The 24,705-nt window shown below is 38.4% G+C and overlaps 2 protein-coding genes across 4 annotated transcripts; one reads left to right on the top strand and one right to left on the bottom strand.

The window, feature by feature from the left end:
• The first annotated feature begins 7,398 nt into the window (after positions 1-7,398).
• Positions 7,399-18,235, top strand: LOC121985195 (RING finger and transmembrane domain-containing protein 2-like). Of its 2 annotated transcripts, none has more exons than XR_006113090.1 (8): positions 7,399-8,270; positions 9,514-9,590; positions 11,273-11,444; positions 14,014-14,102; positions 16,526-16,690; positions 16,837-16,914; positions 17,563-17,671; positions 17,851-17,868. XR_006113090.1 is itself a non-coding variant. In XM_042538496.1 (8 exons), the coding sequence occupies exons 1-8, from the start codon at positions 7,652-7,654 to the stop codon at positions 17,954-17,956; spliced, it is 1,410 nt and encodes a 469-aa protein (XP_042394430.1). In that variant the 5' UTR covers positions 7,399-7,651; the 3' UTR covers positions 17,957-18,235. The 2 variants fall into 2 exon arrangements, 1 of the variants encoding a protein (XP_042394430.1); XM_042538496.1 differs by having other exon boundaries at positions 17,568-17,671; positions 17,851-18,235.
• Positions 18,236-19,538: 1,303 nt separating this feature from the next.
• Positions 19,539-24,429, bottom strand: LOC121985196 (acyl-protein thioesterase 1 homolog 1-like). 2 transcript variants are annotated; one of them, XM_042538499.1, is made up of 10 exons: positions 24,276-24,428; positions 23,678-23,779; positions 23,484-23,598; positions 22,319-22,355; positions 22,168-22,237; positions 21,593-21,697; positions 20,790-20,940; positions 20,603-20,685; positions 19,959-20,052; positions 19,539-19,865 (listed from the first exon to the last, which is right to left on the bottom strand). In XM_042538499.1, exons 2-10 carry the CDS (start codon positions 23,706-23,708, stop codon positions 19,778-19,780), a joined length of 774 nt encoding a protein of 257 aa, XP_042394433.1. In that variant the 5' UTR covers positions 23,709-23,779; positions 24,276-24,428; the 3' UTR covers positions 19,539-19,777. The 2 variants fall into 2 exon arrangements, with proteins under 2 accessions (XP_042394433.1, XP_042394431.1); XM_042538497.1 differs by having other exon boundaries at positions 22,168-22,355; positions 24,276-24,429.
• Between the last annotated feature and the right edge of the window lie 276 nt (positions 24,430-24,705).

Below are 24,705 nucleotides of genomic sequence, written 5' to 3'. Positions count from 1 at the left end.
CGCCGGTCCGACTGCGGCCCGACTCTTGGTCGATCTCCCGGAAGGTTTATAGTCGCCGGTCCGACTGCGGCCCGACTCTTGGTCGGTCGCCCGGAAGGTTTATAGTCGCCGGTCCGTGCCGAGGTCTTCAGCCCGGGGGATTTACGCCGGTCCGACTGCGGCCCGACTCTTGGTCGGTCGCCCGGGAGGTTTATAGTCGCCGGTCCGACTGCGGCCCGACTCTTGGTCGGTCGCCCGGAAGGTTTATAGTCGCCGGTCCGACTGCGGCCCGACTCTTGGTCGGTCGCCCGGAAGGTTTATAGTCGCCGGTCCGACTGCGGCCCGACTCTTGGTCGGTCGCCCGGAAGGTTTATAGTCGCCGGTCCGACTGCGGCCCGACTCTTGGTCGGTCGCCCGGAAGGTTTATAGTCGCCGGTCCGACTGTCGATTTTTAACGACGGTGCTCGTCGGTCTTCAAGTGAGACTATATACCCGGTCGAACGGCTCGGGCCTTCACATCGAGCGCTGGGCTCGGATACCATATACCCGGCCGAACGGCTCGGGCCTTCACATCGAGCGCTTGGCTCGCATATAATCCTCCCCGAGGTAGTCTCGGCTATAATGTACCTGGCCGAGCGGCTCAGGCCTTCGCTCCCTGAGGTAGTACTCAGCTATAATGTACCTGGCCGAGCGGCTCAGGCCTTTGCTCCTAGGCAATATCCTCCCTCTATCATCCTGAACAGCGCAGGGTTTTGGTTTCCCATCCTGCCATAATAGTATGCAGCCCGGCCGAACGGCTCGGGGTCTTCGTGTTTGAGCCTGTGGCTCGGATATAATACGGGCCTTCAATTTTGAGCGCGTGGCCCGACATAAACCTCCGGCCGAGCGGCTCGGGGCCTTCGCGGGCGATGCCTATTTGGTCTCTTGATTCGTTCTGCATGGCTCGGATATACACCCGGCCGAACGGCTCGGGCCTTCACATCGAGTGCTGGGCTCGGATACCATATACCCGGCCGAACGGCTCGGGCCTTCGTTTTCGAGCCCGTGGCTCGGATATAAACCTCCCGGCCGATCGGCACGGGGGCCTTCGTCTTCGAGCCCGTGGCTCGGATATAAACCTCCCGGCCGATCGGCACGGGGGCCTTCGTCTTCGAGCCCGTGGCTCGGATATAAACCTCCCGGCCGAACGGCTCGGGGGCCTTCGTCTTCGAGCCTGTGGCTCGGATATAAACCTCCCGGCCGAACGGCACGGGGGCCTTCGTCTTCGAGCCCGTGGCTCGGATATAAACCTCCCGGCCGAACGGCACGGGGGCCTTCGTCTTCGAGCCCGTGGCTCGGATATAAACCTCCCGGCCGAACGGCTCGGGGGCCTTCGGGTTCGAGCCCGTGGCTCGGATATAAACCTCCCGGCCGAACAGCTCGGGGGCCTTCGGGACTAATACAGATCATATAACTGCCAGGATAAATACCAGAAAAACTGACCGTGATTATGAGGATGGCAGAACTATCCGGCGTCGTTCATCTTCACGTTCCAGATCAGGCGCGTTCCCACAGACGGCGCCATTTTGATCCTGTCTGGAAGCTGAGAAAACGAACCTGCCGGTGTGACGTGTCTGGAATGTGGACCGCATCCTCACGACCCGGGGGTGAGCTGTCCGCTGCGTTGACCAGATCGTCAGAAGTCCTCCTCCGGTCAACTGTACCTGTATCCAGCGACCGGGTTCCCCCCGGTCTCTGGTACCTCGGTGCTCGAGGCGAATCCCACAAATGTATGATTATCCAGATAATAACAGAATAGTAGTAAAATAAACAGATATCGAGTACGAGAACGTACCCTGGCCCAGGGGGGCGCCCTCGAATGGATCAGTGAGCTGACGGAGTCGTCGCGATCCCGAATAGTAGATAAATGTCCACCAAACGCGTAGCTGGCTCTAGTAGCTCGAAGCCGGACGCGATATAGATCCGCAGGACGGAGCACGGTCCGACTGCATGATAACAATCCGAATAACGAAACACCACACGGCTCGATGGCCGGAAACACAACCGATGTCCGGAAACACTGCACTGGATCAGATCTGTGCCGCACGCGGCAAGGACAGCGGCTGTACCGCCGTCGGAATCGACGGTCGGGAAACCGGAGGTGCTGGCCGCCAAAGACGGCTGCGGCGGTGGCTACAGCATGAGATGCCGGTAACGGCTGCCTGAGGCGGCTTCGCCTGCTGGACTCGAAGTCGGCGACGCCTGCTAACTACGGCGTCCGCCGGAAGTGGCTGTAGCGTGTGGAGATGGCGACAGGAGACCCGCCGGCGGCGGAGGCGACGTCACATGGAGGTTGTGCATGAGATGGGAAGCAGCGGTCGAAGATCTCTACAGGCGAGGGAAGCCGAAAGCCGGCAACGCGAGGGGGAGAAGAGGCTAGGCGGTGGCGGCCGGCGATGGCCCCGGCGAACAGTACCCGATGGGGAGGAAGAAGACCTCCCTTCATCTCTGCTGGCGGCGGCCTCTTTTTTCTCCCCCTGATCTCTGCCGCCGCCTCCCCCCAAAAAATCCCCCCCCTTTCTCTCAAACCCGAGCCCCCCTTTTTTCCCCTCAAAGCCCTAGCTTCTCAAAAGACCTAAATGCCCCTCTACTTTCTCCTATCTCCTTTTCTGCCCCTTACACAACTGGATCAGTTAATAATAGAGATGTGTTAATATAAGGGTATGTAACATGTGAGTCATATGTTTTATTGAACATGTAACATATATTAACGTTTAAACCAATTTAAACTAATGCGGATGCCCTCACTTCTAAAATATGATGAATATTTTAGAAATCTATCTCTAAATGTACATAAGTTATGCTCTAAATATATTGGACAGGAAGAATAGGGCACCTAAGTTATGAAAAAAAAAAATTCAATGCAAATCAAAATTCATTACGATCTGATCAAAAAATCAAAAGCCAAATACTATATAGCTTAGGAAGAAATTTTCGACTGAACCTATAGAAGCTTTTGCTTGAGCCTAGCATGTGTCTATTCTTCAATGAAAGGAGGAGTTGGGTCCCCACGATCTGATAAGTTGGTTCATATAAGAGTGTTGTTATCAATAGACTTGGGTCAATTTCTAGTGGATGTGGAATGCTTCACTGGTTGTCTTAATCCCTTCTTGCATGTGTTACTATTACTATGTGAAACCCTTCATAATTTACCTCCCTTTTAGATATTGGGGGACCATCCTAGAGGGATCGTCGAGGTAATAGTTTCACCTTTTGTGACCAATAAAAGGAGGAGTTAGAGTGACCACAATGGTAAAGAAGATACAACATAGGAGGAGGTAATTGTAATGATAATTTTCCAAAAGGCATACACAAAGATTAGAATTGTCCAAAAGATGCACTTTACCAATTTTACCCTTTACGTTGGCTGCCGTTTTCTTCTCTTTCTTCTTGCCATGCAATAAATTTTTACCTCTCATTTGCATGCATGCAACAATCACTATGATGATTTTTTGAAAATTTTTAATCTCGAATTTTATTTTAGTGACGCTTAATGTATCTACGTCGCCAAATGATCACAATTTGAGGTGGGAAAAATTTCCACTACTATTAGTGACGTTGAGTGCAGAATCCGTCGCCATAGTGTCACATTTGGCAACGTGTTTTCTATGTTGTGTCGCCAAATGATCCAGGGAAAATTTGCTCTACCTTTTAGCGACGTGGAGTGATGTGCATATCGCCAAAGGCCTTTATTTGACGATGCGTATTGTTTAATGCGTCGCTAAATGATACAAAATAAATGTGAGAAAATTCCCTCCTAATGTTGTATTTTTTAACAACGCGAAACATTCTACGCATTGCCAAAAGGTCATATTTTACGATGTTGACCGTGCTATGCGTCGCTAAAAGTCAGAATTCTTGTAGTGTTAATTACACCGGCACTGTTGTGATGTTAGTGTTTAGTAACCAACACCATAGTGGTGTTGGTGTATTAAACTGTGATGTTAATTTTTAAAAAAAAAGTAAAAAAAAATATATTTGAACTCCGGAGCACTACAAAAATTCATAGGAGTTGAATTGAGTTCAATCAGAGCTATCTAGGTGCATCGATGTGTTTTGACCAAAATTCATTGACGGACCTATGAGATTTGAATTTTTGAAAAGTTGATATGTAATAGAAAAGCACAGTGAAGGTATTTATGATATTCATGTATGGTTTTGACATCTCTACAATAAGTTATGTGTACATGTCAATCTTATTAAAGTCATAAACTTTGAAATCTTCTGATCACTACTGTTAGTGACTTCAAGTTGATATCTCTAGGCATATATAGACTTTAGGGCACTTCAGAAAACCTGTAGCACTTAGAATGAGTTTGATTGGAGCTCTCTATGTTCATTAATAGATTTTGATCGAAATCCATTGATCCCTCTTAAAAGGATTTAAATGATGTTTTTTAGGCTTGAAACTAGGCTGTTACAAATTCCACCTAATAACAAATATAGATTTCTGAACGAGCTTTGATTTTAAAAAAAATTATGCCTCATTTTGATACCTGAGTCAAAAGTTTTGACATTCAAAAGCAAGCAATATTCATACATATAACTTATTGTAAGGATGTTAGAACTAAGCATGAGCATAATAAATTCATTCACTGCACTACTCTCTTCCATTACATGTCAGCTTTTTAGAAATTCAAATCTCCTAGGTTCGTCAATGGATTTTGATCGAAGCCCATTAACAGATCTAGAGAGCTCCCATCAAACTCATTTCAAGCATTACAAATTTCTAAAGTACCCCAGAGTCTATATATACCAAAAGATATCAGCTTGAAGTCATTAACAATAGTGATCAGAAGGTTTTAAAAATTATGACTTTAAGAAAATTAACACACCCACACATAACTTGTCGTAGAGATGTTAGAAACATATATGGATATCATAAATTCCTTCATTGTACTACCATCTTCCATTACACGCCAACTTTTCAAAAGTTCAAATCCCTTGGTCCATCAATGAGTTTAGGTTAAAATTTATTGATGGACCTAGATAGTTCCTATCGGACTCATTTCAACTTTTATGGATTTCTACAATGCTCTAGAATTCAAATATGTTCATCTTTACTATTTTAAAAAAAAATTAACACCATAGCTCAGCACCATTGTCAGGGGTGGATCCACAAGGGAGGCGGCATCGACGGTTGCCCCCCTTGCCGGCGGTGCAACCTATAGTATTATGGGGTTCCACTGGTAAAGATGGAGGATACCACCCTTTGTTCTGTGTAAAAATTGACTGCACTCAATTCAGATCATGATTGTCCCTCCGTGCTTAAATTCCTAGATCCGTCATTGACCACTGTAATACTGAGTTTTAAAAGCTAGTACTTAGTGGTGTTTGTGTGTTTAACACAAGACTACTGAGTGCTAGTTTTTAAAAATAATATCATAGCAGTGTTGGTGTAATTAAATTCTGATATTGATTTTTTTAAATCAATACTACAATGATTATTGCATGATATGTGAGAGAGAGAATTTTAATTTAATTTAAAAGGAAAAAGTAGAAAAAACATTGTTGCATTTAAAAGAGAGAGAGAAAATAATAAAAAGATAGCTAACCCATGGGATAAAATTAGGAGTGTAAATGAATCAAATGACTCATAAGTTATTTGAAGCTCGATTCGATAAAAGTTTATTTGAGCTCGTTTAATGAGGCTCGTTAAAATAAACAAACCAAATTAAAGCTTCATAATACTTGGCTCCTTAACTCGTGAACATGTTCGTTAGTAAGTTCATGAATAAATTTTTAAATGAAAAAATATAATAGTTTTGATATTGAATTTATAGATTTTACACTTTACGTATTAAAATTATAGACAAATATATTAAATTTATTTATTAGAATAAAATTATAAATTTTAATAAGAATATTATAATTTTCTCTTAAATATATAATTTAATTTTTAATTAATATTTAAATTTATAATTTATATTGATTAAACTCGTTTAGGTTTGATAAAACTCGAATAAGTTCGTGAGTTATGAATATATTCGTTAAATAAAATTTGAGCTCGACTCAATTATAAACGAGTCAAATTCAAACATTTAAAAATTCAGCTCAACTCGACTTTGTTACAACCTAGATAAAATCAGAATAAAGTGTTTTTAGGCAATCTCAAAGTTCGGTGTGCCTTTTAGACAATTGCCGAATGGTAAAGTGTCTCCAATTCTGAAAGATCCATTCAAACAAACGGTGTTTGATGGCAACGATGGGTTGGAATGGACCGAAGTTGTTGCTAGATATGCCATGAAAATTGCAAATCAATGATGGATGACTGACCTCTTGCAGCGATTTCGTTGGCCGTAAGGCCTCTGCGAGGTCGCTATGACCTCGGCTGGCCACGAGGTTGCACCGACTTCGTTTGTAGGCCTCATCATGGAGAGTCCGCGGGTCAGACATGTCTGCCGCGAGCTCATGGTAGTTGGGCTGTGGCGATCGGTCTGGCCTCACTGTTTTTTCCTTCTTTTTTTTTTTAATTTTTATTTCCTTCATTTCTTTGTCATGTTGCTGATCCACTGAGAATCTGATTTATTTATTCTTCCTTTTCCTATGAACTCTTAGTGGAGGCGATTTCTGGACATTGTCGTGGGATTTGAGGTAATGGATTATTTGTCCATATTTTAGCAGCGATATTAATTCCACAAGACGGACAAAGAATCCTTTTCTTCCTTCTATCTCCTATTCTACCCCAATGCTCCCCACTGGAGCCCTTTCTCTCGTTACTGCTCGCCGTTGCACATCATGGCCTGCTGCCTAACGAACGCTGATCGTCCCCCACGCAGCCCAACGCCGTCGTGCTCCTTCCACGCGCAATATGGCGCCGCCATGAATAACCTATACAATAAAAACAAATAAAAAAAAATCTCTTTTCGAATTTTATATCTTAATTAAACTAACACTTACATCAGTATGTGAAATAGAAATTATGTGAACAGTAAAAGTAATTGTGTAAACAATAGTTATGAAAAGTAATTAGAAATAGTAATTATGTGAACACAAGTTTAGATGCCCAGATGTCTGCCTGGCGCATATATATTTATTAATTATCATATATATATATATATATATATATTTATATTTATTTTTTTAATACGAAGTGTATTTGGTGAAAAAGTACGTCCCCTTGATCATATGTGCTATTTTTTTATATTATTAATGGAAATTTGGGAGATGCCATTATTAAAAAAAAATGGAACAGGAATTAGTCAACTTTGATTTCGATGCGAGCCAACTCGATGGCATAAATGCATAATATTTCAAAATCAAATAGACTCCAGAAAATACAAGCGAATGGGCCGACGCCGACCCGAGCCGACCCCACCTCACTCCCCCATTACAGAAAAAGGTAAAATGCGGTATGAAACAAAAAAATTAAATATTTCTCCTCCTCCGCGTTCCATTGAGCACGACCGCCATGGAGGACTCCACCCTCTCCTCGCCTTCAGTTAGATTAGGTTAACTCTCTCCCAGTGCAGCTCCGCCCTCATTGATCTGATTCCGACGTATCTTCCAAGTTCCTCCCTCGCTTCCTCCGTCGCCGCCCCTCGAGTCGCTCCGATTCCTCCGCGGTTCGCTGCTTTTTGAGGAGATTTTTTTTCTTTTTCTGAGATTCCGCTGCTGGTTCTGCCCCGGAACCATGGATTCTTCTGGAGGGATCCCGGATCCGTACTCCGTACAGACTAGCGGCGGCGCTGGGGGTCTGCCGAGGCGGTTCGGCTTCCTGCCCTCCAATTTCATCCAGGCGCCGCTCTCCGCTCTGCTAGAGTACTCCGGGATCCTTCGTGTGCGGTCGGTCCATTCGGAGAGTGAGACCTCGATCGGACCTGGTCGGATCGAGGAGCCCGGTTTCGCCAGCGGGCGTGGCGCTGGGGAGGTGGAGATAAGGATAATCGGGGTCGGGGACGAGGATGGTTTCGGGGTCGGGACTAGCCAGGCGCAGAGCTTGGAGGAGGATGCGATTCCGGGCGGTAGCGGTCTTCAAGGGGAGTTACACGTCGGTTCGTCTCAGTGGCGAGGTAGAGATGGGGAGAGTGATATTGGCGTCGTGGAGGTTGGTTCGTCTTCTTCGGCTTTACCGATTTCCATCTCGAGTGGCGTTGGTTCAAACTCAGATGGTGAGGTGAGTGCTGCTGGTGGTAACAACAGGGATTCCTCGTACCAGAGATATGAAATACAGGAAGTCGCTAGGTGGATTGAGCAGGTACTTCCTTTCTCGTTGCTCCTGTTGGTGGTGTTCATCCGGCAGCATCTGCAAGGTAATGTATTTCTATTGTAAACTTGATGGATATCTTTTATAACCTTATATACTTTTAACCGTTCATGCCTTTCACACACACTGTCACTCGTCTCTATATGTACTTGACGTTGTATTTTTTTTTTCCGTAAACATCGTATGCCATCTCATAATTCACTTTAGTAAATGAATGTCATGAACTATTGCTCACAGAGAATACCATTTACTTCATGACGGCACATATACTTCCTTCCACTCAACCACATCTTTGGGCAAAGAATAACTTCTGTCACTATGTGAGGATGGAACACAGCCATCTACAATCCCAGTCATTTATCTTGGTGGTTTCTCATTGCTGACGTTGTTCTTGTGGTTATTTCAGTAGTAAGTATCGGAGAGGAAGCTTCTGGTAGGCACAATGTGCACAATGTAGTGGTGTTCTATGTAACTCTGACTTTTGCACATGACCATTAGGGATAAGGTATTTGCATGTTTGCCTGGAGTGTTGATATCTGTCACAGGTATAGAGTGGTATACAAAGAGTCTTAAGTATTAGAGATGGTGTTTTCCTTGATAATATGGATTTATTTTTATAATAATTGTTTATGTTTCAATAAATTTTGCAGTGAGATGATGAATTGGAAGTTCATTAAGTTGTCTAAACTAAGAGCATTTTTCCAAAGAAAATAAATAACCTTTTGTTTAGAAAACCAGATAGGAAGGCAAATATTTTGTACCTCTGGTGCCATTCTATTTTCATATAATCATACTTTTGCAGAGGAGTAATTGGATATAGTGTTAGGGCTTGACTAGACTGTGAGAAAAAGTGAAAATGAATGCTCCGATAAAGACTTACGATCTCCATGTTCACTCATTTTTGTTCTCATCCTAGATTTGCCTATAAGTGATAATAGCTTCATACCTTTTATGGATCTAACTTAAATATTTGGATATTGACCAAATTTATGTTTACTTGAAGATTTTGCTTCTGGCACAATTTGTGGTTATTCTAAAACTAGGTCATACTTAGCAAATACAGATTTGTGTTGATGCATTCAATAAATGCTTCCATGTACTCTCATGATGAACAATTTTATGATATGTAGACTCTAGAAAATTGTTATTGGCTTATATTTTTTCCATAATTTTATATTTTTGCTAAAATTTTGTGTTCTAGTATTCTTTCATAATGAAGATTTATTTTGTTGTTCTTTCATTTTTGTCATTCAACTTTACATTGTATAATCTTGGGAAATTATGCACAGGTTTCTTCATTACAATCTGGATGGCTGCTGTGATGCTTAAGTCAAATGATATTTTGAGAAAACAAACTGCTTTAAAGGTTGGCACTAAATTGTTGTTTCTTTGGCAAAATCTCAGAGTTCTTCTGTCACCTTGTTTTTACTTGGATCATGTGCAAAATTAGAAATTTTACTAAATATCACAAGAAATTTATTATGACTTTACTTTCAGATGAATAATATAAAGATAATGTTTTTCCAGTGAACTACATTGATTTTTTTCTTTTAGTTATTCTGTTTCTACATTACATCAAAAAGGAAAGAGAACCCACCGTTGGATTGGGAGTAGAAAATGTAGAGCTTTATTCAAAACCAATTTGTTGGAGCAGTGGTGATTAGCTGGATACCCATAAAGATCGCCTCCACTTGGGAATATCTTATTAGCTATATTATGTTAACAAGGTCTAGGGTGGTGACTTTCAATTTTATCTATCTGTGAGCATAGAAAGTAAGATGGAATTTGTATCTCAAATAGTCAATTTTAATCAAGCTGCCCAAACTAACTTAACAAGGAATTTGACCCAATAGGAATTTAAAGACAAAAATTCAATGCAAACTATGTATTTATAGTGGTTTAGCCTTAATGCCTACGCCCATCATTTAGGTTCTACAATGTTTTCTCAACGTATGCTTGTCAAGTTCATCAATTTTGTCAAATACTAGTATATATTAGTACATTTTTCTCCTCAAGGGTCCTAAAGGGCATCATAACTAGATAGAATGAATTGTGAATGGCCTAGATGCATCTTCAAGAAGAGCACCTCATCCATTTGCCCCAATTATTTGGCATCAAATACATGGATCTTTTCTCTCCATCAAAATCAATGCAAGGCTAAATCATTTGTAATATTCTTCTCTCTCAAACCATATTTTATTATGTTAACTACTCTTCAGGATTACCCACCTGATGAAGCTCCTGACTTTGCACAGGTTGTCCAAGTGAAATTGCTGTGGTATAAGATTGGCATGCTTATGATACATATCAAACTGGGAAATGATCACATTAGCATTAATTCTTATATGAATTCGCTCAATGGAAAAAATTGGAAATCAGTGTCTTATCATTAAAAGTTCCATACAAAACTCTGGGATAGATGTGATGCCAATGGCTTGAAACTTTGAGCCAATAGGTATTTACAAACAAGTTATACTGATCTTCATGTTTAAAATTGGGAAAACCGAAGATTAAGAATGCTTTCTAGATTTTTTTTTTCTTTATACTTTTGGACTCATGTTAAGAAATCATATAGGCAGCAACATTCTAGTATCTATGGTTCATCACATATGTGCTGTTAAAATACCTTAGTGATCATCAATTGTTTGGTGGCTTTGGATGCATTGATGATGCGCGATATCTCTACTGTCCCTCCCACATCCATTGGTTTTTACCAATTCACTATGGAAGTTTTTTTGGAAGGATATCACTATTTTCTTATTTCCTTATTCAGTTCACTTGTCCTATTATTTCTAGCAAGTGAACTACTGTAACTCTTAGCTCTTTATTTCTCTCTAATGTTTTGGGTTCCTGAGAATCTCCTAAGACAAATGGTGGTAACCTTTTTCCAGAAGTGTGGAATGGGTTTTTTATACTTCTATGCTCACAAACGTTTTAATTATACTAATGCTAGAACTATTAACCTATTTTCCCAAGTCTTTATGTAGAATCACTTTCATAAAATGGGGCTTAGAATTTGATTATTTCACTTCAATGTGGTCTTTGCAGGGAGAGCGAAGAATAGTGATACTTATTGGAATTACAATAGTCTTCACCATGCATGTGTTTGGAGTGTTGTACTGGTGGTACAGAGCTGATGACCTTCTGTACCCACTGGTCATGCTTCCCCCTAAAAGAATACCTCCATTTTGGCATGCGATATTTATCATTATGGTTAATGGTACTCTACTTTGCCCACTATTTGTTACTAACAAGTAACAACCACTAGAATACTAGTTATTAAGCCTTTTCTTGTGGCACATGCTATTCGGAGCATGCTTACGATTACCATTCTTCTGTTGTTTTTGCATGTTTTATCTTATGTTATTAACAGCAGTTGTTAATTGATTGCTTTAAAATGTCTGCTTGTTGTTAATGATTTGGCATCAAGTGAAATAGAAATCAGGTCTAGTTTTATGAGTCTCATTTAGCTTCAATATATGCATTTCCAAGAATTCTTAGGGTTTTAATTATTTTTTCACATTTGCTCTTCTATTTCTTTCTACGTTGAAAAACTTATCAAAGACATCAATATTTTTGCAGGACACAACTGATCAAAGAAGTATTCCTGCAAATTAGACAATCTTATTTTACATTCAAGGTTTATAAACAATAACCTCAATCAAAATTCGGGAATATAAAATATGATAGTCAAATGAATCATGGGTGAAAGAGAGAATGCTCTTAATTGATGAGTGAGACCCCTTAGTTATTGTGACACTGCCAGGGCATTATGTTGATGTGAGGGTAAAGAAGGATGATGCATTACTAGAAATATGCTAAGAGTCCCTTGAATTCAAAGGATGACCTAGAGGTATGGATTATATAAGCAAATGAGTTAATTGACTGAGATAATAAATTCATAGTCCTTGGAGATGAAGATGCTAAGAGTACTCTTAAAAACTACAATGATGGAACCTGTTTGAGTTGATTGAGTTTCAAACCCAGTGACATGAGCATGTTGAGATGGATGACCTAGGGAATCCATGAAGAGAGGAGCAAGGATATTTGGCATGTCCAAGCTACCACAATTTAGACACTTGGCCTATCTTGCCCCCTAAAATGACTACCTCTATTCCCCTATCAGCTTTCTTGACCACCATGTGATGCTCAAGAGGATGAGCCAACAACTAAAGCAGATAGTTTGGCTACAGGATCAAGGCTTTCAACATACGCACATATATGTTAAACAAAGGAGGAAAAAAAGAACCACTCAAAGTATAAGATTTCACCAATTCTAACTCATTTTGAACTATATGGAGAAATATGAAGGTGAGTAACCCATCAAAGCAATCTTGCATATCTCATCCATTTTACCTACTCGGAAATATACCTCTAAAATTAATATCGATAGAAGCTACTATATGAAGTGGTCATTTTGGTAACTAGAAAGACTACCAATTATATCGTAACCTTAAGTTTTGATGTAACCCATATAAAGAGCACTCATTTGTGTCTAAGTTTCATGGCAGGAGAAGTAGCAAGGTAGATACTCAGAAGGCTAGGATCAATAGATTATCATAGACCATTAATTTGCTCCTATGTGGCCTTGGATGACCTGGAATCTCAGTCCAAGTAGTGATGTATATAAGTTAGCCTTGACCCATGAACCATATAGTAACTGAGGTAGCCCAAGACGGATAGTCCTTCCAATTGAGATATTTTGTGGTAATTATTATGGATCCAGACAAGTTGAGAGAGGTTGCTACCTGAGATATAGAATATGCGAGGCATAGAAGATATAGTACGGTATTTGACATATACCAAGGTTGAGACAAGTGTAGGGGCCAAGAATAGCTAGAATGAGTTTAAGATAGACTGACTATAGTTTGGGTTGTGGTTTAGGGTCTAGGCTCAATGTGAAGAAAAATCACCACTGCCACCACTTGTTGTTTGGGTTGGACAAGTCTCAACCTTCGAATTAGCTTGGACTAGATAAGCCCGGTTGAGCTTGAGCTTTGAGATGTTGTCCTGGGAGATAGCCATAAGAGACCCGCTTGGGTTGGGATGAGGTAGACATGCCGGAGAAGTTGCACTAAGAGACATGTGTGAGCTTGATAGCAATTGGATTCTTGCTTTGTCACCATCACTAACATTGTCACCTCCTTGCTATCAAATCACATGCACTATTCAACTGCCCAAGGCTAGTAGTCACCCTTGATTTACCTCTTCTGTGTTGGCCTGGGGACGGGCTGGCGGAGGAGCTGGGCGAGCAAATCGCCTTTTTGCGGCTTGGAAAGGAATGACCAACAGGATGCACTCGGAGGAATGAGGCATACAACAGAGACTTGTGAGTTTCAAAAGTTAATATGAAGATATGGTGCTTCATTGGCCTAACTAAATATATGTCTGTATATTTTACACTTAAAAAATGCTAGAAATTTTAATGGGATCTCTGATGGTAGCTCTAAATAGTGGTTCATGTAAGTTCCCGAAGTAAATCAAGAAGCAATGATGATATCTCAAATTCTATTTCCACGTTTATGTAGTTTTTCCCTACGTGCTGCTGTAGGCTTGTAGGTTGCTTTTCTACATCTGAATTGACAATTGATAGAACGAGAGAATGACCATGGACATCTTGGTGATGCATGCCAAACCTTAAACTAAGAATTAGTGTATTAAAGGGTTGTATCTCAAATTTCTTCCTGTTTGAATTGTTGTTTTTCTGTAGGTACTTGAATAATATCATTTTTCAAAACTTAAATCATTTCTTTTATTGAGCACACTCAAATGCTTTTATCACTTTTCAGATATAATGGTGCGACAAGCAGCTATGGTAGTCAAATGTGTGCTTTTGATGTACTACAAAAATAGTAAGGGTCGTAAGTACCGGAAGCAGGTAAATTAATTTCCTTGTATAAGCTTTCTTTACTTTGAAGGATAAAAGAAACATGAAGGGAGACTTGAAGGGAGGGTAAAGGAGGAAGGATCCAGTTCTCTATTTTGTTTAGTTGGTTTGATGGAAAGGAGAATGAAAAGTTGCTGATTTTCCATTTTTGTGTTGTTTACTTAATTTCAGAGACAATAGTTTTTTTTACCATGCTATTTTTCAACTTTTTTGTGGTCAATAAAATCTACTTAAATTCATCATAAGGATAAATCTTAAAATACTTAAACCCTAATAAATAATTAATTATAATCTATTTTTTTTAAAAAAATATTTGGCTCTTGAAATAAAAGATTGAAAAGGTAGTTAAGGAAGATAATTTTTTGCTATATAATAAATGAAGAGTTGTTATTATAAAATATGGAAATTATTCATATCATATATTCATTAATATTCACATATAAAATAATATGATTCGTACATATGAATTAGAAATAAAAAAGAAAGAAGTTGTTGCCAATGCATGGGGAAGCCTCGAACCACATTGGATTTATTGTATACGTCTTACCATGCATTACAAGGTCACTTCAACTTTATTGTTATGCCAAGCTCCTCTTGTACATATGAATTGATTCATTTTGGCTAAATACAATCCAATACAAATCTATAATTCTAAAAATAAAAAAGGGTAAACGTTAAATCTAATTAACTCAAAGTATATCTAACCTATTAAAAAATTAAATTGAGCTCAATATATTAGGAATTAGATTGAGTTCATTATAAAAGAAGAAAGAAATGGGAATTTAATTTTGTATGATAGATAGAAGTGTAAAAGTAGTAGAATCTCGGAGTCTAATCTTGCCAAGTAAGATAAGTTAACTTGACAATAGTTAATATTGACTCAATATTTAATAACGATTTGTGAAGAATAGATCTTGTCATATTAATACACAATGACAATGAAAGTGAAATTTATAGTAATTTCAAAGTCATGTCACCTAAATCCCTTTTTAGGTAACTTAGCGCCTATCATTTGACGACAATTATTTTCTATGTCAAAGGCATTTGACAAGAATGTTTCCTAGTTTATTTTATTTTAATTTTTAGTAGAATAAAATAAATAATAATTTGTACATTGTCAGAGATGAACACACAAATTTTGTTATAAATTAGCGTCAAATTCCTCCATCTATATTAATAAATTAAATATATTTTATATATTTTTGCATATCAAAATTATTCTGAATAAATCAGAATTATTTTTTAATACTTTATAGTTTTTTTAAATCTTATGATTCATGGTTTGAAATATCCCAAAATGATTTATGTGCAAACCAAGAACTGATGTGACTTCTCCTCTTTGCTTTTGCACAACCTTGGATAGAAGCAATTCCAAGTATATGAGGTTTTTATCCCTTTCTCTCCTCTCTCTCTCTTCCTTTCGACTCATATAGACAACCATTTTTTTTCCCATTATAGTCTTTGCATTCAGAAACAACCTCTCGCAAAGGAGGATAAGGTGGCATACAATAGAACCTTCTCCGACACTCTGTATTGGTGGGAGCTTCATGCGCCGGGCTTTCCTTTATAGTCTTTGCATCCTATTAGGGACATGAATTTAGTTTCGTTGGAGCTACATTATCTTAAGTCAGCATAGTTGCACAGTATATTCACCACAGTAGGATGGGTAATATGAATGTAGGCTTAAAATGCAACATGAATGTAGTTAAAATTCATTCACAGTCGCAAGATAGCTTGAAGGTTAAAGCACTGTCAGTTAGAACACTAGATAAATAGGTAAACCTGTGCAAAAATACTAGAATCATCAAAATGATGAAGATGCAGACGTCAGATTATTTAACTGGAAAGTGAAAGAAATATTGAGGCAAATGCTTAGATGATGCAGCACGAGGAACAATAATCTCATACAGTGGACCAAACTAATAAAGAAGAATATTATTAAACTGAACAGTGATTAATATGGGGTGATTGGGATCCCTTTTAAAGGCTTCAACTTAAGTAAACTTAGAAATAAATTAAAAATATTCTAAAAAAGAAATGACTCAATCAATCATGGAATAAATCCCTTTTTCAAAATCTATTTTTTTTAAATCCTAATATGTATTATTTGGTAAATGCATGAATGTGGAAAAAATCTGTATTGGCATGATGCCCAAGATATATCACCAATACACCTCACTTTTCTAAAACCTTATTCTACTTGCCTCTAGTTAGATAAATTGTATACTTCTTTAATATTGACCAAGAATACACTTCACTTCTCTAAAACTTTATTGTATTGCCTGTACGAATATAAATTGCATAGTTCTTTAATATGGCCCTAGGTTATGGTAGTGCAGGGTGTTTTTTTAACTTGCTCAATACTGTTTTACAATGCTCCATTAGCTAAAGGCTTACTTTTATTTTGTTCTTAGGGTCAGATGCTAACTCTTGTAGAGTATGCTCTTCTTTTGTACCGGGCATTGTTGCCGACACCTGTTTGGTACCGCTTTTTTTTGAACAAAGAATATGGGAGCATCTTTTCATCTCTGACTACAGGTCTTTATCTTACCTTCAAGTTGACTTCAGTTGTAGAGAAGGTAGCCTTTTTCTTCTTATTCTTTCATCATAATGATTATTGAACTTCCATCATCTCTTTTATCAATACTAGAAGATCTCTCAATTTGTCATTATTTATTTTCCTGCAAGAGAGTCATGAATCTCTGATTTTCAAGTCTGATTACAGGTTCAATCTTTGATTACTTCATTGAAGGCATTGTCACGTAAAGATGTACATTATGGCTCCTACGCAACAACTGAACAGGTTTAAATCTTTCCTATCTCAAACAACCCTTAATCAATTAATGATCTTCTTACTGTCTTTGATAAATTAATTGCACTATAATCTTGCCATTTGCTACTGAAAACATATTTGAACATTTACTTTATATTAGTAACTCATTTAAGATCTTTATTTTTATGCCCAACACGGTGCTCAGAACTCAGAAGAAAAAAATGTTGATATTTTTGTAAGTTTTGACCATTTGCATAAAATGAATATTCTGGAATGAAAACAAACCAAGAAAACAAACAGGTCCTTTGCCTAATATACTATTTGAATTTCAGATGGTCTAAAATACGGATGTTTATTTTTTTCATTTTTACCAATTCTACTGAAATAAATCAATAATATAAAGCGACTCAATAATATAACATTTTTATTCATTCAATCACAATATGACAAGCTTGTAAAGAGACTCACCCCTCATTATTTCATTCATTCAATCAATAATATAGCATTTTCTTCTTTGGAGATTTTTTCTCTCTCATGGGATCGCCTAATGCTAGACTCAATTTCATGAAATTGCCGATTGAAGTGTCACTTGTCTACGGATGACATGAAATGTTGTGATCTTTTCACTCTTGCTTCCGGGCCAGTCTAGGACAATTTACCAGATGCTTTTGGATTTAGTGCAGGTAATTTCTGCTGGCGATATGTGTGCTATTTGCCAAGAGAAGATGCATGCTCCAATCCTTCTTAGCTGTAAGCATATCTTCTGTGAAGATTGCGTCTCTGAATGGTAAGTTGCGTATTCCTTTAAAATTTAGAATTTCTGTGAGAGGGAGATTCTGAGCATGCTATCTCTTTCCCAACAATATAAAAAGCACTGAGAAATCTCTTACCTTCTTTTAGTTCAATCATTGCTAAAAGCACTTCTATTTACATGCAGCGTTTTATCATCACAGTATTATTTTTCAGGTTTGAGCGAGAAAGAACATGCCCGTTGTGCAGAGCATTGGTGAAACCAGCAGACCTCAGATCATTTGCTGATGGTTCTACAAGCTTACATTTCCAGCTATTCTAATTTAACACGTCAAAGTATGGTCAGAAATTGTCACTATGGTTGTTAGCTCCTCCCTTCTATTCGCCTGTGTAGCAGAGGCACAAATTTTTAATGCAGTGGCTGTCGTCTCACTGATATTTATCCCGATTATAGAGCTCCCGACAGCAAATTCCAACAAACGATTGAAGGAGCTATCTATCCTGATCATATATATATGATGTATGCACTTCATTCTCATTCTAACGAGCAATACATGAGTTCAAAATTTAATAATGTTCATATCTGTGCTGTTATTGCAAATCCGACACCAAGTGCCTACATCATATCTTGTTTCATTACATTTCTCAGTGGGTCAAGTAGGTTTATATTCTAGTTCAAATTAATGAGAGGTTTTCTTTCGCCTAAAGTTGGCTATGCAATTGCAACGATTGGGGAGACATTCAAATGGTGATGTGTTGGAGTGTCTTCGTTGATTCATTGCATTGGCAATACAATATTTAGTATGAACAATACTTAGTAGGAGTGCTGAATTATTATGCATCCTTGCAGGTGTTCCCCTCTTCTGTCTCTGCAACTTGGGGGGTCTTGGCTTAGTTTTACTTATATTTTCTAGGGTCCAGTACACCTCCCCATGTGACCTCTGCCTTCCATCCCCGCACCCATCGTCTCCACATTTCTCCCCCATCTCGGCTCATTGCAAGCTCTTTGTAGTTCCCTTTATCCCCTCTGAATGGGTCCATTTATGTTATCTTCAGTGAGACCATCTAACTAAACATGTACTAAAATCTAATGATTTGCTATCGTCGCTTGTAGCTTCAGCATAAAATTTGTAATGGTGTAGAATCGAATCGAAGTATCCAAAATCGAATAAATTGAAATTCTTTTTTCAGCCAACCGAATGAATTGAATTTCACTATTAAAATGGATATAATATCAATTTATTCAATTGATAATCGGATTAATTGATTTAAAATATATATAATTTTAAATAAAAAATAATCAGTTTAATAAAAAAAATAAAATATTTTAATATATTTTTAAAAAAATTATTATTTAATATATAAAAATCAGTTTAATCGTTTTTCAAAATTTAAAATTGAACTGATTTAATTGAAAGTACAAAAAAGTCCATACCCAGTCAACTTCCCAGATTTTTCTTAAATTCATTTCCAATTGCAAAGGAAAGTTATCCGGGAGAAGCTAAAAAGGCTGGTGAGGTAGCTTACGAAGGTCGATGAGGACGAGGTAGCTTACGAAGGTCATTGACAAAGTTGAAATTGTACCTAATGAAGTTTGTGAAGTAAAAGAAGACAAAAACTCCCTATTCCATCTTTTTTGAAAAAAAACAACTATCTGACATGCAGAAATGATCCAGATTTTCACCTTTTTTTTTTTAAATTTTTTTTAGAGCAAAAACAATCGTAATGTACCAACCCGATTATGAGTTACTGAGACCACTCAAATTAAATTCATATAAAAAATCAGACTCCTGCCGATATGAGATTCAGTCGGTCTTGTGTATACGATTTTACCCTGCATTCTTAAAAAAAACAACAATTTTCCCATTAAGCCTCTTCAAATTCATACAAATAACCAACATCTCTAAAAATAAATATTTCAGGCTAATACAATTGCCATCAAGATACCATTGCTCAAAAGCGTGATCGATATTTATAACAAAGCCCAAACCAAATATATGAAATGCCATTGCTCAAGCGTGATCCATATTTATCTTAAATCCCACACCAACTGTATGAAATGGAAAATCTATTCATCTACCACACCAAACAATTTATTCTTCTCAATCCCAGTGGTGAACATGACGAAAGGATTGTTCCTTGACTAAGATTGAGAACCGTCAAGTCCCAGCGTCGCAGTAAGGAACTTGCAAACATCGTCTATCTCTCCAGGGACCGTGTAGTGACCGAGTCTAAATATAGATAATTCAAGTGCTAACAATTCTTACTGAAGAGAAATATTTTATCTGGTTCATAAAATCTTCAAGGAAGCATATTTTACGTACCCATTGTATGTTTCAAAACGAAGATTCTCAAAACCAGATGATTTTAAAGCCTCAGCAGATTTTTCTCCATGTTTATATGGCACTACATCATCTCCTGCAAACAAGATAAAATTGTTTAGTTAAGACGGATACTGTCAAATGCCAATTATTCCAAAAAGAAGTTTTTGCAATGGCACTTAGTTGGATATTTTCCCTAGCACCACTCATGTCGACACCGATACCTCATAGACCAAGTATAAAAACTTCTACAAAATGATGTGTCGAACAAATGAAGCAATACCCATTTAGGCTACTTGCTTCCAAATCGAAGTAAAAAAATTGTGCCTAAGGTGACTGTTTCATTGTTTTGCTCAAACACCTACAACCACAGGCCAGAAAACAATATAAACATTTCCCACCAGTAAAGCAACAATGGATCTCTCAAAAAAAAATAACCTTAAGAGCAATGAAATCATATCAATTCCAGAAAGGATCAGGTATTAATTTCATAAATATAGCTAGAAAATTTGTTCACAGAAGTGATTTCACCAAAGTCAAACATTAATTCCCTAAATCTATTTAAATGAAAATTTATTTCCAAAAGTTGAGTTTAAAAAATGGGTGTAGTTAAAACACACAATAAGGAAGCACATGTATCAATATACCTTTTCCATGGCAAAGTAGAATAGGCAAAGATGAAGCCCTTGTTGCAGTATCGGTATCACCTTCTAATTTGTTCTTTAAGCTCCTAAAAGAACAAAATGGCATTACAAATAAGAACTATCTTGATATAGATTAAAAAAAGGAAACAGTATAGTCATAGGAACCATCTTTGTTTCTTAACAATATTACCTAGCACATGGCAGCCATCCACTTAGACCGACAACGGCACGTAAATTCACAGGGTACAACTTGCCATTTCCATATTTCCCATGGGCTGAACAAGTTGCAGAGTACAAGGCAGTGGCAGCACCCATACTAAAGCCACCAACACCAAGTTTGACTGCAAAAACCAGTCAAATCATCAAAACTTGTTAATCTATACTGATCAAATTTTATTCAGCACATACTATAGAAGTGGTTTATCCCGAGTCCATATGCATGATTCTTTTTGGTCAACATGAATAGCCAGTGACGTCTTTTAATTTCAGTATTAAAAAGAAAGAAAAATGTAGGTAAATTATGTTAAGCTCAGAATTAGATGCCTTATTCATCAGTGGAAAATAATAAATTCTGGTAAAAAATTGTAAAATCATCAAAAATATCCTCTAAAATGTTCAAACTCACCATTTCACCCCAACTCATTGACACCATTGTCTCATGCCACATTTCCGTCGAGTAAATTTAAAATGTTAACGTTATTTGACGATTTTTTTGAAAGAGATAGTACATTCCATGGGAAGAAATGAATTTTTCTCAAAGTTTCTTTGTTGGAATGTGCACTAGAGGATAAACCACTGAATGGCAGATTCAAACCCCCAAAACCTTGTCAACTGGGTACATCTTCTCTTTCCATTGAGCTAGATGGAACACTCGATAAGATTTAGAAAAAACTTAATTAGTGTGGATAGGTGACATTGCTTAAACATTTGATATCAATGAATTGATATGTGGAACAGAGGCAAGCAAACAAGCATAACTTCTGAGAATCATACCATCTGCAGGTTCTGCCGACAACAAATTTGCGACATGTGCAGCTGATGCATCCATTCCTTCAACATCATCAGGGCCACTTTCTGACAAATCACCAACATCAAACCCTAGATAACGTGAAAAAATTTAGTAGGCACCTTGCTAATTTCCATCAAATGTTATCTTTTCCAATTAAGTCAAACATTGAATAATTCCACAAATGATGAGATAACGTGAGCTTAGGGCATCTCCAATGTAAGACTTGTGAGAGTTTTTTTTTTTTTTAAAAAAAAAGCTGAATATAAAAGCTTGAACCATTGTAGAGGTGAGGTTTGAGGTTTACAGTTTAAGAGCAGTAGTGAAAACTCAAACCTACTCTTTTGTATCAAAATTGATGTAATGTGCATGGAGCCATACAACTACATGTTATGAATTAGATCACAAAAAAGCTCACTTAGAGCTTTAACCATTGGGGATGTTTCAATGAGTTTTTATAATATTGATGTGGCATATTGGAATCATAGAAAAAACTCATTTAGAGCTTTAACGATTAGAGATGCCCTTAGAAGACCCAAAACCCAACCATGAATTAACTTACAGGCAGATGAAGGAAATCCTCCAAAAACAGCTACAGGCCTGGTAGGAGCAGTTGGGCATATCCACTTAATCTGCATGGGAAAAAATACTATGAGAATGATGGATCCATTATAAGTAGAAACAACATAAGAGATGTTTAAGATTATAGTTACATTTGGAAGGGGGAGGGTTTCCAGAAGTTGTGACCAGCTGCAGCACAAACAAGAAATAATCAAATTAGAACTCAAAACATTTGTGTTTTGAAAGTATTATCTAATCACATATATGTCTATGCTTGCATAAGACTAAGAACTCCAATTGACCACGTCCAATAAGATGGAGAGTACATGCAAATGGAAATGCATGTCCTTTATGCTACAACTGCCACCACTAGTTTAAATAACATAAAACCCTTCCCTGAAAATAGATCTTTCAGTTTTGCCACCTTTTCTAGATACCAAGGAAGGATCATATGCAGGGAGTTAACTGATGGAATTCCAAGCATATTTCAGGAAGGAATCATGCAGAAGGTATAAGTGACTGGAATCAGAAGAGCCTGGATGATCAAGGAGAGCAGGATTCAAACTGCATACTAAACATCCATAGACCTTCAATTGCAAGAGCTACAAGTGAAACAGAACGGAACCTATGGAAATTATAATGCAGAAGACTCAATAATCAATCAGGCAGAATATAATGTCTAGGTATCATAATGCAGAAACCAATCTCGAATCGAGGCATTAGTGGTCCAATCAAAATTCTGCGCAAACGTAAGATTCATGGGATGCATTATGCACTTTATCATCAGAGTTCTAGATGCAAAAAAAATATGAATGACTAAAACATCGAGTTCTGTTCTGAATTGGCAATGAAGACAAGCACTATTGCTAGTTCTTGCCAAAAGATCAAAAGTAGAAGTCATCTAAAATTATTTTCATTTTGTTATTCTCTAAACCCCAACCCCAATTAGCAGTTTATACCATTTCCGAATAAGAAATAGATGTAAAGTAGTTGAACAACGTGATAAACTAAAACACTTCCATTTCCAGTAAATCAGAATATGCTTATCAATATATATATGTGCCTAGACAGATGCAATCAGGTTGAAACAGACGATGCCATGGAAACCGGCAGTTGAACCAGAGTTTTCAATTGTATAATGGCTATGTCATCAAAAATATCATAATCAGATAGAAGATAGACTACAGAATATTGATGTCAACACTGCCATGTGCACTCATGCCTAGAAATTAGAAACAGAGAAATTTCTTGTAGTCCATAATTCAGTAACAAATTGTTTTGTCAACATGAGAGAGAGAGAGAGGAGTCCTCCATTACCTTGCTCCATTATCACCAAGACCATGAAGCCACACAACGGTAGCCAGATGCATCCCTTTGGGTCTAACAACATACGTCCTCCCAAACTCGTACGACCTTCCGGTAGTTTTAGCGCCTGCACGAGTTCCTTGCCCAACTCAATCAATTCCAAGTAGACCGGTAATCGGTAGAAGAGTTCAAAAAGAGAACCAAACCTGAAGCGACCGAGCTGCTCCCGTAGCTCATCTCCACTGCAGCTCCCTTTCGGTTCCCCCGGCCTACCGACGGCGAATGTTGCAGCAATTCGGATGCACCCGCTGAAAAAGAACAATTTTTACAATTATTTTTTTATATCGAACAGACAGAGGACGAATCACAACCCATTTGGTTTCTATTCCCGAAAAGAAACAGCATCAATTCAAATGAGAAAGTCAAAATAATAGAGGCACAGCATGCGAAAAGCTAATCCGCTTTTCGAACCCCCCACGCTGAGCATCGAATAGCAGCGGCAGGCAGATTCACGTGGTGGTGGCGTGGTAGAAAAGAAGGGGAGTGACAAAAGCTTGAGCAGCTCGCAGGAACCGATGCTAACTGGCAGAGAAAAATGATCGCTGCGACTGGCAAAAGTTATAGGCAACAAAGTAGGCAGGGAACAAAAAAAAGAAAAACAGAATAATCGATAGCAACCATGGCCCTAAGATTAAACAATCCGACGACGATCTACTTCTCGATTTCGCAGTAACTCGATCGCCAAAAGATTAAAAATAAATAAATCAAAACCGATCGAAAGAAGCAATGGATTCGTGGGGAAACCTCGATCAAGGGAGCTTTCGTCTTAGAAGGAATCCATGAACAGGAGGAGACCAGGGCGGTGCTCCGGTTGGGATTGATTTGTGAAGGTGGAGAAAAGGGCGGTGTTCCTGCTGCACCATGAAAGCCTGGGTTTGTCCACTGCCACCGGTTGTTGTAAGTGGGCCCCTGTTCACGCGCGAATCAAGTGGGTTGCGGCATCGATGGGATTGGCCGGCCGGCTCAGCTTGCGTGGTTACCCCGTGACGCAGGGTACTCGAAGCCTATTTTTAATCATTATTCTTGTTTTCATGAAAAAGTCCTTTAAAAACAACGGAAATTTACTCGTTCAGATTTGAATAATTCTTAAACTGCTGTAGATCAGTTGACGGGCATATATTTTGAGAATGATCGTATTGATTTGAGTGGTCTTATAGTTACCAAGTTACGTTTA

This window comes from Zingiber officinale, chromosome 5B (assembly GCF_018446385.1).
Source record: "Zingiber officinale cultivar Zhangliang chromosome 5B, Zo_v1.1, whole genome shotgun sequence".
NCBI lineage: Eukaryota > Viridiplantae > Streptophyta > Magnoliopsida > Zingiberales > Zingiberaceae > Zingiber > Zingiber officinale.
Note: the sequence above shows the minus strand (reverse complement) of the source record. Positions and strands in the feature narration are given on the sequence as shown.

Excerpts from the sequence above, each read along its gene's own strand:
- LOC121985196 (XM_042538497.1), bottom strand. The coding sequence starts at position 23,708 with ATGAGCTACGGGAGCAGCTCGGTCGCTTCAG. Across the intron at positions 23,599-23,677 it reads GAGCAGCTCGGTCGCTTCAG|GCGCTAAAACTACCGGAAGG; the intron begins GTTTGGTTCTCT and ends GAACTCGTGCAG. Across the intron at positions 20,686-20,789 it reads GGATGGCTGCCATGTGCTAG|GAGCTTAAAGAACAAATTAG; the intron begins GTAATATTGTTA and ends TTGTTCTTTTAG.
- LOC121985195 (XM_042538496.1), top strand. The coding sequence starts at position 7,652 with ATGGATTCTTCTGGAGGGATCCCGGATCCGTACTCCGTACAGACTAGC. Across the intron at positions 16,915-17,567 it reads CCTACGCAACAACTGAACAG|GTAATTTCTGCTGGCGATAT; the intron begins GTTTAAATCTTT and ends GATTTAGTGCAG. Across the intron at positions 17,672-17,850 it reads GAAGATTGCGTCTCTGAATG|GTTTGAGCGAGAAAGAACAT; the intron begins GTAAGTTGCGTA and ends ATTATTTTTCAG.